The 17,803-nt window shown below is 51.5% G+C and overlaps 1 protein-coding gene across 1 annotated transcript in view; it reads right to left on the reverse strand.

Moving 5' to 3' along the window:
* LOC308247700 (solute carrier family 23 member 1-like) overlaps positions 1-17,803 on the reverse strand; it is a gene marked incomplete at both ends in the record, with an annotated part of 30,677 nt that continues 12,874 nt past the window's right edge. The window contains 9 exons of the mRNA XM_080667158.1: positions 1-254; positions 2,585-2,680; positions 2,777-2,885; positions 3,261-3,425; positions 5,198-5,451; positions 6,436-6,592; positions 7,624-7,744; positions 9,191-9,372; positions 12,854-13,013. Coding sequence (XP_080523284.1) covers positions 1-254; positions 2,585-2,680; positions 2,777-2,885; positions 3,261-3,425; positions 5,198-5,451; positions 6,436-6,592; positions 7,624-7,744; positions 9,191-9,372; positions 12,854-13,013 — 1,498 coding nt within the window. The remainder of the gene's footprint in view (positions 255-2,584; positions 2,681-2,776; positions 2,886-3,260; positions 3,426-5,197; positions 5,452-6,435; positions 6,593-7,623; positions 7,745-9,190; positions 9,373-12,853; positions 13,014-17,803) is intronic.

Here is a 17,803-nt window from a genome sequence, read left to right on the forward strand (position 1 = left end):
TCACATCCGGGTCTCTATGGCACCCTTTGGGCGCTCTCCTGAGGAATCCTGGGAGCAGAGTGTGAGCTGACTCAGTCCCATCTCCCCTTCCCCACCAGGTTCCCGGCTGGGCCAGAAGGGGAGGAACTGGGTGCAGGAGGAAGTGCAGCACTTGGTGCCAATCCCACAGGGGAGGCCGTAGATCTCCAAGACCCTCGTAGTCTCCGACCCCTGGGCTTGATTCCATGCCAGGAAGCCTCGCTCCTCCAGACTTCCTGAGAGGACACAGGGAGCAGTCAAGACTGGGCCCAGGTAGAGTGGGCGAAAGTGAGCTAGAAGGCGCCTCTGGTGCCCCCTGCAGGCACTCATGAGGTCTCCTCTCAGCGCCCTCCACCTGCCAACAGAGCCGCCAAGCCCATTTGAGGAATCACACAGCTCAACCCGGTTCCTCAGGCAACCCTGAGCCCCGAGGTGGGGCTGACAGTGCAGAGCTCCGGGCAGGACCTTCTGTGAACCACTGTCCTGTCACTGGGGCTGGCTTTTCCACGTTAATGTTTCTGGAATGCAGATACATTTTACACGTGGAGGAGAAAGGAAATGTGGAAAGTAGAATAGAAACAGATGCTATCATAGAGGTCCTTGCAAGAGGCTGTGGGAGGGTCAAGAAGGGAGCATGGGGGCCCAGCTGGTGTGGCTAAGTGGTCGAGTGTCGTCGACCTATGAACCAGGAGGTCACAGTTTGATTCCCAGTCAGGGCACATGCCCAGGTTGCAGCTTGATCCCCAGGGTGGGGTGTGCAGGAGGCAGCCGATCAATGATTCTCTCTCATCATTGATGTTTCTCTCTCCCTTCCTCTCTGAAATCAATGAAAATATTTTTTTAAAAGAAAAGAAGGGAGCATGGGAAGCCATCAATGATGGTAACTCTGCGCTCTCCACCTTCCACACCCTCAACACTTAGAGACCCAATTGGTTCATCATCACACTTTTACCTCCGATGGCAATTGCCTGCTTTCTTGACTCTCTCCCACAGTAGCCTGTGGGTTTCTGGAAGGCAGGGGGCATGTCTTTCTGCTCTCCATATTCTCAGTTCCAGACCACCAGAAAGAAGCAAGTATTGTAATAAAGTGAGTCATAATCTTTTTGCTGGTGGAGTTTGTTAAAAAAAAACACACAACATAATATCTGTGAAGCGCAGTAAAGTGAAGTACAATAAAACAGGGTATGCCTGTACATAGCACCTAGAACACAAGTGCTAAAGGGGTTTCTATTAAAAACTAGAGGCCCAGTTCATGGATTTGTCCACCAGTGGGGTCCCTCGGCCTGGCCTGTGGGGATTGGGCTGAAACCAGCAGTCCAAGATCCCCCGAGGGGTCCTGGAATGCGAGAGGGCACTCTGCAAAGTTGCTGTCGCTCAGCAGCTCCTGTGTTGAGCATCTGCCCCCCGGTGGTCAGTGTGCATCATAGCCGCTGGCTGGTTAGCCCACCCAGTCGCTTAGGCTTTTATATATATACTAGAGGCCCGGTGCACGAAAATTTGTGCACTGGGGGGGAGGGGTCCTTCAGCCCAGCCTGCACCCTCTCACAGTCTGGGACCCCTCAGGGGATGTCCACCCGCCAGCTTAGGTCCGCTCCCTGAGGGATCGGGCCCAAGCTGGCAGTCAGACATCCCTCTGGCAGCCTGGGAGATGTCCAACTGCAGGCCTAAACCACAGTCAGACATCCTTAGCAGTGCAGAGGAGGCGGGAGAGGCTCCCACCACCACTGCACTCGCAGCCATCAGCCTGGCTTGTGGCTGAGCGGAGCTCCCCCTGTGGGAGCGCACTGACCACCAGGGGGCAGCTCCTGCATTGAGCGTCTGCCCCCTGGTGGTCAGTGCACGTCATAGCGACTGGTCGTTCCACTGTTAGAGTCAATTTGCATATTACCCTTTTATTATATAGGATAGATATCAGTGAATGAATGAATGAATGGATACTTGTGTTGTCTCCCTCGTCAACTAGACTGTAGGCTCTAAGAGAGCTGGGCCTATGTCTTTTTCTTTTCACTTCTGGTGTATTTATCACCATAGGGCCCTGTGATGGGCTGAATTGTGTCCCCCAAAAAACTATGTTGAAGCCCTAATCCCTGTACCTTACAATATGATTGCATTTGGAGATGGGAGCTTTTAAGAGATGACTAAGTTAAAGAGAAGGGTTTTGGGGAGGGCCCTAACCTAATCTGATGGGTGTCTTTGTAAGAAGAGGAGACTAGGACACATACAGAGACCCCGGGCATGCACACCCACAGAGGAAAGGGCAAGTGAGGGCACAGTGAGAAGGCAGCCGTTTGCAAGCCTAGGAGAGAGGCCTCAGGAGAAACCAACCCTGCCAACACCTGGATCTCGGATTTCCAGGCTCCAGACTGTGAGAAAATACATTTTGGTTGTTTAAGGCCCCTAGAAAGCTAAACAGACCCATACGCCCCCCTCTCTCCCCCAGAGACCCAAGGCCCATGCAGACTGTGGCAAGCCTGACCTGGCAATCAGTGCTGGAGAAGCAAGGCGAGTGGCCCACATGCTGGCCACCTACCAAAACAGCTAGCTTGCAGTGTGAAGGGAGCCCTACCAGGGATGGTGTTGTCCAGTAGAAAGGCCAGAAAGCCACCGACAAACATGCCCGTGGTCAGCAGCACCTGGATGACCTGGTCCAGCTGGAGAATCCCTGGAGTGGAGATAAAAGTGAAGAGGATTCCCAGGGCTCGAGGGCCCCACTGGCCCTGCCCCTGGTGTGGTCACAGTCCGGAGGCTGGCGAGTCACCTGTCTGGAGCTTGTCCGAGTTCTTGTTCACCCAGTTGGGAATGGTGAGCCCACAGTAGATGGAGAAACCAAAGACAAAGAGGTTCCTGGACGAGTTCATGTCCACGTGCTGCGGGAGAGAGGCCCCGGCCGCCCAGAGACGCCAGTGCTGCTGCTGCACACCCAGCTGACAGCCCTCCAAATGCCCCTCCCTCCCACCACGACCATAGGTGTGGGGCAGGAGGCTGAACTCAGCAACACATGCTCTCCGTGGACAAGCCAAGCTCCAGTTCCCACTGGACCTTGGGAGCTGAGTGGTTTGGGTAATCCAATTCAAACTGATACAATTTCTGGTTTGGGGTGCTTCTGTTTCTTCCTTCCATTGGGGGCCAGTGTGGTTACTGGCCTTCCCTCCCCTTCCCTGGCCCTGTTCCATTCATCTCAACCCTGTGGGCTCCTTCCAGGGTGGGAAATGCTGCTGCTTTCCCAAGGGCGCCTGGCTCACCTGCAGATTGGAAATCCCCACGGCTGTGATGATCCCGAACATCACGATGAACATGCCTCCGATCACGGGGGCCGGGATGGTGGCAAACACAGCCCCGATCTTCCCAAAGACACCCATCAGGAGCAGCACGCAGCCCGAGGCGACAATCACCATCCTGCTCCCCACCTGAGGCATCCGGGAGATGGGAGGAGGAGCTCAGCACCAGCCGGGCCACAAGCCACAGGGGCCTCCACCCTGCTCCCGGCACCTCAAACAACGCTCCCTCCCAGAACTCACAGCAGCAGCAGCACCTAACCCCAAAGCGGCCCCCCTCTGCTCTCACATGGGGTTTGGGAAAGATGGGGGTATAACCAGGTGGCAGCTGAATATTCAGGTCTGGAGGCCTCACCCAGACTGGGCCAGAGGTAATTTCAGAAAGTAAGGCACTTATCCAGGGTTCACAAAGCCACTGATTCCCATGGGTGTCAGGATAGGCTTTCTGCCTGTGGAATGGCCACAACCAAGAAGGGCAAGCGTGGTAAGCGGAAGGATGGTCCTTCGAAGAATCATGTCCTAATCCCCAAACCTGTGACTATGTCACCTTGCAGGGCAAAAGGGACTTTGCAGATGTGATGAAGTTGGGGTTTTGAGCTGGAGAGTACCCTGAGTGATGTAGGGAGGCCTGATCTAATCACACGGGTCCTTATAAGCAGAGAACCTTTCCTGGCTGTGGTTGGAGGGATGTGACTGTGGAAGAGAGGCCAGATGGAGGCAGCATTGCTGGCCTGGACGGTGGAGGATGGGGAACCGTAGCCGAGGCATGTGAGGGGCCTCTAGATGATGGGAAAAGCCAGGAGATGGATTCTCCTCTGGAGCCTCCAGGAAGGAACACAGTGCTGCCAACACCTTTATCTCAGCCCCACGAGACCCTGTGCCACACCAGCACGGCCAAGGGTGAACCTGAGTGGGGGCGGTGAAGGATTGAGAAAAGACAGACAAGAGAAGAAAGCTGGGTCTGGGTGGGACGCTGCCCTCTCTGATGGAGAGAAACAGTGCCACAGCCTCTAAGCCAGCCGTGGGCAAACTACGGCCCACGGGCTGGATCCGGCTGTTCTATCCGGTTCTCTTGCTCTCCCCTCCGCTCCTTTACTTTGAATTTATATTAGTTCACACAAACACTCCATCCATGCTTTTGTTCCGGCCCTCCGGTCCAGTTTAAGAACCCATTGTGGCCCTCGAGTCAAAAAGTTTGCCCACCCCTGCCTGTCTCTTTATTTTATAGCCAGATTCCATGAGGCAAAGTAAGGAGTGGTTACAACGTTCTCGTGGATTTCAAATCTACTCAATTACATGCACCTGAACTCTATCAAGCCCACATCACTCAGACGCGTGGGGCCACGTGTTCCGACCATCGGTTCAAGCTTACAGCTATAGCCTCTGGCTATCATTGCGCTGGGACTTGCATGTAATTTTGCCATGAGAGGACTGTGCCCTCTCATTAGTCCAAGGCTTGAACCTGTCCAAACACTGTAGCCGCTCTCCACAAGACCCATGTCAGACTTTCTTTCTTTTTTTTTAAATATATATTTTATTAATTTTTTACAGAGAGGAAGAGAGAGGAGAGGGATAGAGAGCTAGAAACATCGATGAGAGAGAAACATCGATCAGCTGCCTCCTGCACACCCCCTACTGGGGATGTGCCCGCAACCAAGGTACATGCCCTTGACCGGAATAGAACCTGGGACCTTTCAGTCCGCAGGCCGACGCTCTATCCACTGAGCCAAACCGGTTTTGGCCCCATGTCAGACTTTCGACCTCTGGATCAGTAAAATAAATTTGGGTTATTTGTAATCACTAAGTTTGTGTTCATTTGTTATAGCAGAAATAGGTGACGAATACATTGAGTGACAGATTTAGGTATCCCACCTGCCGCCAGGAGCCACCGTCAGCAGCCTTACCTTGGTGATACCCAGTGCCCCCACGTTCTCACTGTAGGAGGTGGTGCCGTTCCCTGTGCCCCAGGCCCCTGCCAGCAGACAGCCGAGGCCCTCAATGCCAATGCCGCGGTTGATGGCATGCTTTGGAGGGGGTGGGGCCCCCACCAGCCAGGCACAGGCATAATAATCGCCTACTGATTCCACCATGGAGGCGATCACCCCGGCGATGAACCCAAAGACCCCAGCCAGGCTGATGGTAGGGAGACCCCACTGTCCTGGAAATGCAATGAAGAGGGGATGTGAATTCAGAAGATAACAGGGTGCTGAACCCCAATAATGTCTTTGCCGGAGGGGTCCCTGGAAGGCTTTAAAGACCGGGCAGCATGTCTTCAACCCCACAACAGTCCGGAAGCTTTGGCTGACTCCTGCCCTATCCTTTCTCCTCGGGGCGGGGCAGGCATGCTGACTTGAGGTCACGGTGCACAAAAAGAGCCATCAATGGAGTGTCTCCCCAGAAAGGCCTCAAAGCATTTGGAAGATGAGAGTCTTACTCAGGCCAGGGCAGCCCTGTGGAACCTGATTATTCATACACCCTGAGCCAAGAACTGCGGGGAAAGGAGACCAGAAGGGGCTAAGGGATGGCCTTGAACTTGTCTTCCCCAAAATGTTCTCATTCAGTCCCAGGCCTCCCTTGTGTGGGATCTATTGAATCCGAGAGGAGACCCACAGGTCTGGCTGGGAGGTGGGGACCTCTCTGTCCTCTCCCCACTCCCAGGCTCACGGCTCTAGCAGCGTGGAGGGGGATGAGAGATGTAGGCCAGCTCAGAAGGAGGCCTGAGAGTGGGAGCCTCTTGAACAGCAATAAAATAATAAATACGGGTTGTTTGAAGCCACTAAGTTTGTGCTAATTTGTCACAGTAGAAATAGGAGACTAATTAATTGTGTGACAGATTTAGGTAACCCATCTGCCCCAGGAACCACCGTCAGCAGCCTTAGCCTGGTGATACCCAGCGCCCGACTTTCTTGCCATTGGAAGGAGTACTATTCTCTGTCCCCATAGGATTCTTAGGACAACCCAGGGGTCTCCTTCTTCTCTTTGGGCTCTGACATGGACTCCCCAAGGCCTGTCCCTCATTGTCAGATTCCTTGGAGGAAAACCCACCTCCAACCCTATTCAACTCTCCATCCTGTGCCCTGGGTCCCACGGGCAGCCCTGGGAAACGTGCCCCAGGCCAGAAGGGTCCCCATCTTCTCATTACCTGGGTAAGGGAAGCGAAACCAAGGGGCTTGGCTCAGGACATCGCCTTTGGTGTCTGTGCGGGCCAGGTACCCGTAGGCTGTGGGGGCCGAGGGGAGGGTGTTCGTCTCCGTGAGCGCGAAGCACAGGAGCCAGGAGATGCAGAGGGCCAGCAGCACCTTCCAGAGGAAGGAAGCGCCTTCACCACTGGAGGCCCACCCCGCCCCGCCCTCGTCACCCCTCCCTGCCCTCGTCACCCCTCCCCGAAGGCCCTTCCAGGGACAACAGGAGTCAGCTGCGCTGTGGGCAATCAGCACATTAACAGAGCGGAGCGTAGAAAATAAACAATGGGGAGCCCTTGTGTCAAACAGGCAGAATGTCTACTAACGTGGGCACTTATTACGCAGTCTGTCTCCCTTTCTGCTGTTTGCTGGTCACATGACCTTGGATCAAAATCCTCTGAGCCTCAGTGTGCTCATCAGTGCAATGGCGGTACAATCACTGTTCTGTGGAGCCTGAAGCAGGAGTTTTTACAGCTGGTCCTCAGATATACGATTTTTCATTCCCGGTGGCTGGATTTTTCATTACAAGTGACTCATATGCACACTACATTTTGGAACCACTGGCCTACAGGGGCTTGAAGGATCAACGAGATCACTCTGTGGGGGTATCTTCTTACAATGGGAAGTGGAGTTCCCAGTCAGGTAAACCTGAGATCACCTGCGTGATTGACAGCTGCATATACTTGACGGTGTGGTGCACATTCAACAGACAAGGCTCTGCAGAGGGAGATGCAAGCATCATCACCGGGCACTTGAATTACCCATGAGCCACTGAGAAAGAACCTGATCTAAGAATCTTGTCCCTGGGTTTTATATAATTAGCCGTGAGCCTGGCTGTCTCCCCAGTATCTCGCTGTGAATGGCCCGGGAACATGAGGAGGCTGTCCCACACCGGTGCCCAGAGCAACACCCAGGGCAGGATTCTCTGCTCCTGGGAGAGAAGCACTGAAGGAAGACCTGGGATGGCATTACCCCAACGGCCAGGGAGCATTCCCACAGACCACAGGTGGACCAAGGAAGGTCACGGAGGGGAGGCCACTGCAGATGGGGGAGCATTTGATTTGTAGGCCATCCGGGAATACAAGACACTGCCCCTCACTTTCCAGGTGAGTCAACTAAGAATGGAAGAGATGGGGAGTCCTTCTTACAGGGAAGAGCTGAAACAGGTACAGGCTAGACGTGTGACACTTCTTCTGTCGTCCATAAAAGGGCACAGGCACTGGGATGTGCTTCAGGTACTGAGAAAACAGCACGATGAGGAAGATGGTCCTGAAACAGAAACATGCCACACCCAACCTGGAAGCCGGGGCCATCCTGAGCGAGGGTCCAGGACGCTGAGCCGCCAAGGGAGGGTCCCAGCCAGGCCCTGCTCTGCAGCCCAGGCAGCATCCCGCCGGCTCTGGGAAGGAGGGCTATTCCCTTTCAGAAGCTGCTGGTGGCTGAAGAGAACTAGTGGGAAGTGGGGGGCGGGGGTAGCATTCCCTGTGGGTGGCAGCTGAGTAGATCCAGCAGTTGGAGCCACGAGGCCAGGGTCGGAGATTGCCTTCTCTCCCAGGTTATTCTGCAGGTGCTTGTGGTCAGACCACAGTGGCAGAGTGAACGAGAATGTCCAGCGTCAACCTCAAGTCCCTTCAGAGCTCTGTTTGCATGCTGAGGGCCTCTTTGTCCAGGAAGCCGTCCTGATGCCCCGAGCTGGTGTCACCACCCCTCCCTGAACATGCCCGGCATTCTCCCTCTCATCACTGTCTCCTGCTGTCAGTCTTCTCTTGCCCACACTGTAATATGAGGCCATGTCTTTGCTCCCTTCCCAGGTGCCAGAGGTTTACAAACAGTTGCTCAGTGAAAACCTGGTAGGCAGGAAACTGGTGGTATCAACTTACTGTGAACCCCACACGAAGTATTCTTCACTGCCTGTGATTACCCCATAGTCTGTGTATACTAACGACATAGTAAATAGCAGTAATAATCTATATATATAAAAGGCTAAGCGACCATCCGACAGTCTGACTGTCCAGGAGGTATGATGGCACTGACCACCAGGGGGCAGATGCTCAACACAGGAGCTGCCAAGCTACAGTGACTTGGCAGTGGTGGTTCTCAGGTGACACACCCTGAAACCAGAGAGGAGAGAGCCCGATTCCTCGGGGGGCCACACACATGATAATCCACCTTCAGCCGTGGGTTATGTTGTTGCCGGGGCACTGTCGGCCCCGAATCTGGTTTACTGCACACTTGCGTTTGCATTCCACACCCTATATGATAGCAACTTTGCAGAGTGCCCTCTTGCACTCTGGGACCCCTCAAGGATGTTGGAGAGTCAGTTTTGGCCCTATCCCCACAGGCCAGGCCAAGGGACCCCACCTGCTGGAGGGACCCCACTCACTCTGAAGACACCCTTTGAGCCGCAGTGTCCGGGTGTGGCTGGCCAGGGAGGGACCACGGGAGGTTGGCTCCAGGGCGTGGCCAGCCCATCTTGCCCAGTCCCGCCCCACCGGCCACCTTCTAATTAATTTCCTTTCAATGTGCACGAATCCGTGCACCCGGCCACTAGTAAATTATAAGCAGCAATCTCACTGCTTTTCAAGGCATCATAATGTTCTTGGAAGTATTTGTAAAGCACAGAGTTGGCCAAAATCCAGGACTCTTAGTATTCTTGCTGAGTAATCTTCCACCAAAGAGAACTCAGACGGCTCTCCCTCCCGGGAGAGGACTTACATGGCGGCAATCCCCCAGTGGGCTCCGGCATCATTGCCCGCAGAGTCGAAGAGAGGCAGGGCCACCAGGGAGATGGTCGGAGCAATGGTCAAGGGGCCAATGAAGCGCATGAGATAGCCAATGAGTCCCGAGAAACCCACGAGCATCTGGAAGCAGGAAGCGGCCATGATGACGCCCTGCAACTGAAGAGCGGACAGCTCAGGCATCTGGGAGCCTGCAGCAGACGGTGGGCCCCAGCCCAGCCCAGCCAGGCCACTGCTACAGCTGGTCACCCCTGGGTGCTGTATTCAGAGGCAGTGCACGGGCAAAGCGGGACCCCAGAGGCACCGAGGGAAGGAGAACTCTGAGCTCACTCCTCTCTCTAGTTCTGGACTAGCTGTTGGACATTTTTACTTAATACGAACCTTCTCAGGAAGTAGTCTTCGAAAGTATTTATTGCCCCCAGTGGTCGGCAAACTCATTAGTCAACAGAGCCAAATATCAACAGTACAACGATTGAAATTTCTTTTGAGAGCCAAATTCTTTAAACTTAAACTTCTTCTAATGCCACTTCTTCAAAATAGACTCGTCCAGGCCGTGGTATTTTGTGGAAGAGCCACACTCAAGGGGCCAAAGAGCCGCATGTGGCTCGCGAGCCGCAGTTTGCCGACCATGGCCCTAGGCAGTTTTCTCAGTGGTTAGAGTGTCGGCCCGAGGACCTGAAGGGTCACGGGTTCGATTCCCAGTCAAGGGCATGTACCGCGGTTGCAGGCTCGATCACCCAGCCCAGGTCAGGGAGCATGTGGGATGCAACCAATCGATGTGTCTCTCTCACATCAATGTTTCTCTCTCTCTCCCCTCCTCCCTCCCTTCCACTCTCTCTAAAAACCAATGGAAAAATATCCTCAGGTGAGGATTTAAAAAACAAAAGTATTTATTGATCATAGTGATGATGATAATGACTCTTTTTAAAAATATATATTTTTATTGATTTCAGAGAGGAAGGGAGAGAGAGAGCTAGAAACATCAATGATGAGAGAGAATCACTGATTGGCTGCCTCCTGCACACCCCACACTGGGGATCCAGTCTGCAATCCGGGCATGTGCCCTGACCGGGAATCGAACTGTGACTTCCTGGGTCATAGGTCGACACTCAACCACTGATCCACGCCAGCTTGGCCTGCCTTTTGTGGTTTTAACTGAGTATCTATTTAATTCCATTGTATCTCCTTTCTTAGCATTTTCTCTTCTTTTTAAACTTTCTTTTTTGGTGGTTGCCCTTGAGTATGTAATATACATTTACAGCTAACCCAAGTTCAGTTTCAAATAACTTTAAAACACGTCACGGGGAGCGTGAGTCCCTTATGATAACACAATAATCCTAATGCATCCCCCCTATCCACTGCTGTCATTCATTTCACTGAGCAGCCTAAGAATGTACATAGAAAACCAACTACCATGACCCTGGAGGGTGAGGCTAAAATGGTCTGATTTTAAAAACTGAACTTGCCATCTCTGCCCAGTTTTCTACTTTTCCTGCTACCGCCGTTTCCTCAAAGCAGAACCACAGCTCAGTTTTACCTCTCCGTTACTTCTCGGATCCCGGCAGGTAATGACATCCCTATTGGCCCTGTACCCGCCTCACTTTCACTTGGGGCTGGTATTGTGATGTACAGGTGGTCTGCCGACCCTCAGCGGTTTCAAGACTTGATATGTGTGTGGACAAAATACCGCAGTGAGACACGGAGAAGACGCCTCAGATTCCAATAGGCTGGCCTAGCGAGTGAGACCAATCTATCAGACAATTCATAAAAGGAGGTTGAAACATGTGACGTTCTCCGGTTTGTAGCACGGGTGAAAAGCGTGGGGCCAGCAGATGGAGCTAAAGTACCGGAGACGGGACTCTGGTCGGGGCTCATTGTATTGAACACTGGGAGGCCATGTGGGAATAAGCGATAGAGTCTATTCCTTCTCGTTGGTCAAATATGGGTAAGAATGGGGATCTTGTACCATGTCTCTCCTCTGACGTCCCTCTTCCTTTATGCTTCGGGTATAGGGGATGTGACCCCGGATGCAGCCATGAGACTCGGGGGGTACTGAACATGGATGGGGGTGGGCTGCAAGATGGACCCCGCTGGTGTAGGCTCCTGGCCTGGGTCCCATGGATATCTAGGGAACAGACTGCTCAGTTCAGGAATGTCCCTGGTTTGGGTCTAGTGAGTCTGCAATAAGTGGGGCAATCCGTGGGGTCACATTCAGGCCTGAACAAACTTTGTACTGGAGCCCCATGATCATGGGGTGCTTGGGAAAGCCTGCCCCTGCTCTGCCGGGGGTGACCCCTGGCCCAGCTCCAGGCCACGGTGTTTCAGGTCAGCAGGGAGGGAGATGGTTGGGCTTCCCGGAAATCTGAAGTGACCTTTACTCCCTCATATAGTACCCCACCCACCAGCCCTCAGGTGAGGATGTTGAGATTGGAAAACTACCTAGTTTACTGTCCCTGAGGGTGTGGCTGAACTCTCTGCCAAGAATCCTGAGTATCTCTTGCTTAGAGAAGCCTGGCCGAGCTTCCGAGTGCACGCTCAGGCCAGCAGCTCCTCTCCCCTGATGGACACCTGAATCGAGCAGGGGCAGGCCTTACAGTAGAGAAGCACACGGGCACAACCATCCAAAGTGGGCAGACTGAGCGGCCAGTCCCCACTAGCAGATACCTGGTCCTGCGCATTGGTTTTCCCTTAATCTGAGCCTCCCATGGATATGGTCAATGTGGCACGGGTGCATCCGTGAAAAACTTGTAGCAGAATGTTGGGAAGCCGAAACCGGTTTGACTCAGTGGATAGAGCGTCGGCCTGCAGACTGAAGGGTCCCGGGTTCGATTCCGGTCAAGGGCATGTACCTTGGTTGCGGGCACATCCCCAGTAGGCGGTGTGCAGGAGGCAGCTGATCGATGTCTCTCTCTCATCGATGTTTCTAGCTCTCTATCCCTCTCCCTTCCTCTCTGTAAAATATCAATAAAATATATTAAAAAAAAAAAAAAAAGAATGTCGGGAAAACTCTACGTGCTTAGTAACTATGACCTGCTGCTACTATCATCACCATCATCACCATTATCATCATCCTCACTACAATCATCACCATCATCACCATCCTCCCCCTCCTCATTATCATCACTGTGATGTGTCTCTCTCCTCTTTGCTGTCCTCGCACTTAGCACAACACTTGACATCAACAATGACATTTGATGAGTTAATATAAGACAAGAGTACTGCCCGCTGCCCTCTCTGCCTCCTGGGACTGGCGAGGAAAATGCTTGCACTCTTCCTCCTTGAAATATGTGAAATATGATGCATCTTCAGTCCCTCTCCATCTTTTCCACCTGGCAGCCCCAATCCCTCTCTTGCTCATCACCCTGCTTGATTTTCTTCATTACGCATACGACTCCCTGAAATTCCCCCTTTTTATTTACTTATTGGGATATTTTTGTCTCTCCCTCCCACCCTGGCCTGCACATCTACACATTAGGCCCTCCTTGTCTATCTTATCTACAGCAGTATCTGAATGCCCAAGCCTTTGCCTAGAGGTGAACTGAACAATGAATGTTGAACAAATGAATCAACACAGTAACCCCCACTGAGTACCTCTCCACTCCACACACCGACCCCCACCTCCTCCCTCGTGTCCCGTTACCTCTTGGATCCTCTTCTGCCATTCCTCGGTGAATTCAGGAGAGCTGGTGTTCACCTGGCTGGCATTGAGTGTCCACTCAGGACACTTCCAGGCGGGAAGGGAGAGCATGGCCAGGGAGGGTGCCACAAAAGCAAACGTCCCTCCCTGGAGAATGGGCAGCCTGGAGAAGGGGAAGAACACAGTCACCCCCACAGTTCTTTAGCACTGGCCTGTCACTGCCCCAGCAAGGGGCCTTTTAATCCCAAGTCCTAGCTCGGGTTAGAGGCAACACATGACGCCTATACAGGGAGTTCCTGCCAAGCCTCCACTCAGACCCACGAACCCTGCCAAACCTCGACAGGTAGAAGAGGGGAGGGGAAAGACAAGCAGACCTAACCCCCATCTTGGAGATACAAGCCCAGGAGCAGAGCGTCAGGCTCTGGGAAATAATTTGGAGACAGCACAGAGCTCAGCACACATGCTCAGTGGGTGCCATTGTCTACCCGGGTCCCAGCAGATCTTCCCCAGACCCCAGGACCAAAGCACAGCTCTCACCGCGACCTTCTCCCACCAACAAAAGAGGCACAGCCTAACATCTCGGTCGCAAGATTCTCTTGTGCCTTCAGAAATGAACCTTATCCCAGACCTCTGCCTTCAGGCTCCTTTCCATCATGTGGACAGAACGGGCTTGAGGTCAATAATCAGGGCTGCTCCCTGCCCAGACCCTTCTCCCTCCTGGTCGGCCTGTCACTCTGGCTGCTGTGAGGACTAGCAGTGCCTCTCGGACAGCCCTGCGAGAAGCACACAGCCTGCGGGTCAACCTCCAACAACCCTCTCTCACTATGTCACAGCCTATCGAGGCTAACCTAGTCTGCCCACCCTGGACAATCGAATTCGGGGTTGGGGACTGGGCCAAGGAACCCCAGTACTTGATCACATTTGACACTGTGGCACACCTAGTCCCGATGCTTTTTCTTTTCTTTTTTTAATATATTTTATTGATTTTTTTACAGAGAGGAAGGGAGAGGGATAGAGAGTTAGAAACATCATGAAAGAGAAACATCGATCAGCTGCCTCCTGCACACCGCCTACTGGGGATGTGCCCGCAACCAAGGTACATGCCCTTGACCGGAATCGAACCTGGGACCCTTCAGTCTGCAGGCCGACGCTCTATCCATTGAGCCAAACCAGTTAGGGCCAGATGCTTTTTTCTTAATATGAGAGGGGTGGGTTTTTTTTTTTTTTTTTAATATATTTTATTGATTTTTTACAGAGAGGAAGGAAGAGGGATAGATAGTCAGAAACATCGATGAGAGAGAAACATCGATCAGCTGCCTCCTGCACACCTCCCACTGGGGATGTGCCCACAACCAAGTTACATGCCCTTGACCGGAATTGAACCTGGGACCTTTCAGTCCGCAGGCTGACGCTCTATCCACTGAGCCAAACCGGTTTTGGCGGGGTGGGGTTTTTTGTGTTTTTTTTTTTTAAGTATATTTTTTTATTGATTTCAGAGAGGATGGGAGAGAGAGATAGAAACATCAATGAGAGTCATCAATCATTGATCAGCTGCTTCCTGCACTCTCCTTACTGGGGATCAAGCCCACAACCCAGGCATGTGCCCTGACTGGGAATCAAACCCATGACCTCCTGGTTCATAGGTTGACATTCAATCACCGAGCTACACCAGTCAGGCTAGGGGGGTATTTTTGAATTCAGGATTTTACTAGGATATCTTGAAGAATTATTCTGGAAAATGACTGGAGACATTTTATGAAATGAAAATGTAGTTTATGAAAGTGCCTCGCTGTCTAAATGGCCTTTGTATCCTGGTTGAGCACTAGAATCAGCAAGGCCCGGTTCAGACAAGGTAGTGGGCTGTCTAGGGGTGGGCCCAGGCATGGGGAGGGCAGAAGCCCTGGGTCATCTTAATGTGCAACTGATCTAGATTCATAAACTAGACCCATAAGGCTCCAGAGGAGAATGGGATACACTGAACACAGGGCAGGAACATGCAGGTGGTGGTAGGGGTATCTGTGAATAACTTTTTAAAATTTAACAGCCATGAATCTAAGTAAATTTTCATAATTAATTTCATTTCTACCATAATGCAACCCCTGTTTTTAAAATTTGCCCATGAGTATGATTCACTACTCTTCTACATGCACTATCTGATTTTAATGTCTGTCTTGTAAACCATAAACTGCTGCTTTAACAACATTTCAGAGCTAGAAGAGCCCTCTGGAACATATCCCACGTGGCCTTGTCACGTTATAAATGGCGAAAGGATCCCGAGGCCACAGACTTAACCAGGAGCTCTCGAGCCTCCTCACCCATCATCACTGCCCTGTGACACTGTAATCGGGAGCATGGAGTAGGCCAAAGGCGAGTGTGAACCTGGTTCCTACCTTACCAGTTGCATAACCTAACCTGTTGCCCAGCTTCTGCAAGCCTCAGTGTCCTCTCTGATAAAATAAAGATAATAGTACTCTCCCCAAACAGTAGCATTGAAGGTAGAATATCCATAAATGCCCAGAGCATAGAAGAACTCAGTAAATAGCAGTGATTTTCATTATTATTCCCTCCGAAATGTGTGGGCACTTCCCAAGAAGGTAGGGCATATCTATGACATTTTAACTGATTAAAATGATTCCTCTAAATAACAGCTGTTATGTGGCCAGGGGGGATGGGATGCGGAGAGATGGAGGAGGGCATAGGAGATAAATGGTGATGGAAGGAGACTTGACTTGGGGTGGTGAACATAGAATACAATATACAGATGATGTCTTGTAGAACTGTGCACCTGAAACCTGTATAATTTTGTTAACCAGTGTCACCTCAGTAAATTCAATACAAGTAAATAAGGGATGTTGTAGTATGGGCCTTTCTAAACTGTTATTTGGCATTCCCATTTCTTGGAGGTTGGTTCTTCAAGATTTGTGTTCTACATCCCTTGTTTTTTTTGTGTTGTTGGAATCCATGTGCTTGGGATGGTCCAAGGCTGCATCTTTACGTCAATTCCTCCTTGCTCCGTGCCATCCACTCGGCCCCTGGCGGAGCAGAGCCTGACCTGCAATGTCCGTCCATTATAGGGGCTCATGTTAACTTTTAAGGGTCAATGTCTGAGGCCTGGCTGTCTTCATGTGATGTCACAACATGTGTCAGTTGGGATGGACTTGTTTTCATTGGATCTACTACTAATCGTTTCGAAAGTTATCATTCTTGGATTATCGCTGGATCTATTTCAGACCCTCCCTCTTTCCCATTCTTTTGTTTTCATTATATTTTATTTGAAAGAAGTGTTCTGATAATGTCCCACAAGTGCTGGCAAGCTGTGTACTAACTTTAGCTATTGACTAACACTTCATCTTGTTCCAAATAGGACTTCAGGAGACTCACAAATATGTTATGATACATTAAGGACCTGATACTCTATACTCAGACCCTCCAATTTCATTTTCCACCAGTTCCTCTCCTGCTCCCCACCCCATGTTGCCCACACCCAGCCTCAGGAATCATTGCCGAGGGCGCCCGTCTGGGCACAGGGTGAGGGGGGAATCTCCAGGGCCACTCTCATAACATCCCATAGACATCACAAGCAGACGCTCCCTCCACCTTTCACCATGGCATCTGTACACTCAGGTCCAAAGAGGAGAAAACTCACCACCATTTTCCTTTACAACCATGACTTGTGTCTTTCCTAAGAAGAGATAAAAATGTCAAAATCTGTATTCTCAGGAATGTACCTTTAAAATCTAATGGGATTGGTATTATGAGTTGGCAAAGCCACAGAAATATCAGCCCCTGGGGTGATATTAACAACTAGGTTTATGTGGTATTTTTAAACTGCACAGTGCCCTGGCCGGTGTATTCGGTGGTTAGAGTGTCAGCCGTGCACCGAAGGGTCTTACTGTAACATCAGCGATATCTAGAAAACTACCTTATGCAATACTGGCTAGCCCATAACCAGCAATCAAAATCTAGTTGGCCTTTGATTCATGAGCTGTCAGTTAGCTTTTGCAAGCTGTAATGTCTTAGGCACTAACTCATTAGTGGAACCAAACTCGAGTTTATCCCCAGCTCCTCACCTTAGTCTAATGGCATTTATTTCCTAATTTTATATCCTTCTTCCTTCACATGTTTAATTAGGGTGTAAGTTGTTTGAACCCTAACTCCTAATTAGTTTATATGCCTCACAGCATTAACTAGAAGGCTAAGGCACTTTTACTAGTGATCATTCCGTTGAAATGTAGCCCTTCTCATCTTCTCTGTTAACATCATAGGTGTCTACAATATTAGAGAGAGAAGGAACTTTTAGGTGCTGTAGAGTTCAGCTCCTTCGCTGTACAGATGAGAAAATTGAGCCCTGGCGAGGGTCAAGGACTTATCCAAGCTCCCACAGCACAGATGCCAGGACTAGGATTCAGGCCTTCAGTTTCCAAGCTCGCAGCTTTTCTGTAATTGGAACCAACACTATCTCAGGTTTAAGGGGAGGAGCTCTCCCACCCAGAAGAGCTTTGTGATTATAACTGTCCTTGGGGTGGGGCAGGGATGGGAGCTCCGGGGTGTCCAGCCAGGTTGCTGCGGGCCTCTCTAATGCCACCACAGCATCTTACATTCCTGGAACTGAGCCTGGATTTTAGGGGCCTGAGAGACAGACCAGACCAAACCCTGTCCCGCTTTGAGTCCGAGGTGGGGGGTTGGGAAGAAACCTGGGCTCCCAGCGATGGTGTCAGAAGAAGGAAGAGGGAAAAAGGAAAATGACCTCATCTCCCACTCCTGTCAGAGGTGGGGAGAACTCCAGCATTGTTATTCCTCCTGGAAATGACTTGAGAGGGAAGCATTCTGGAAAGTGTTTGATTTAGGCAAGAAGATCACGCTGGGAATGAGCGTTCTCCTCAGCCAGCCTCTCCTGGAAACAACTGGTCAGCCCTGGGCCAGTCTACACTGGTATGGCTTGATTCAGGTGAT

This window comes from Plecotus auritus (assembly GCF_963455305.1).
Source record: "Plecotus auritus genome assembly, chromosome: 4".
Taxonomy (NCBI): domain Eukaryota; kingdom Metazoa; phylum Chordata; class Mammalia; order Chiroptera; family Vespertilionidae; genus Plecotus; species Plecotus auritus.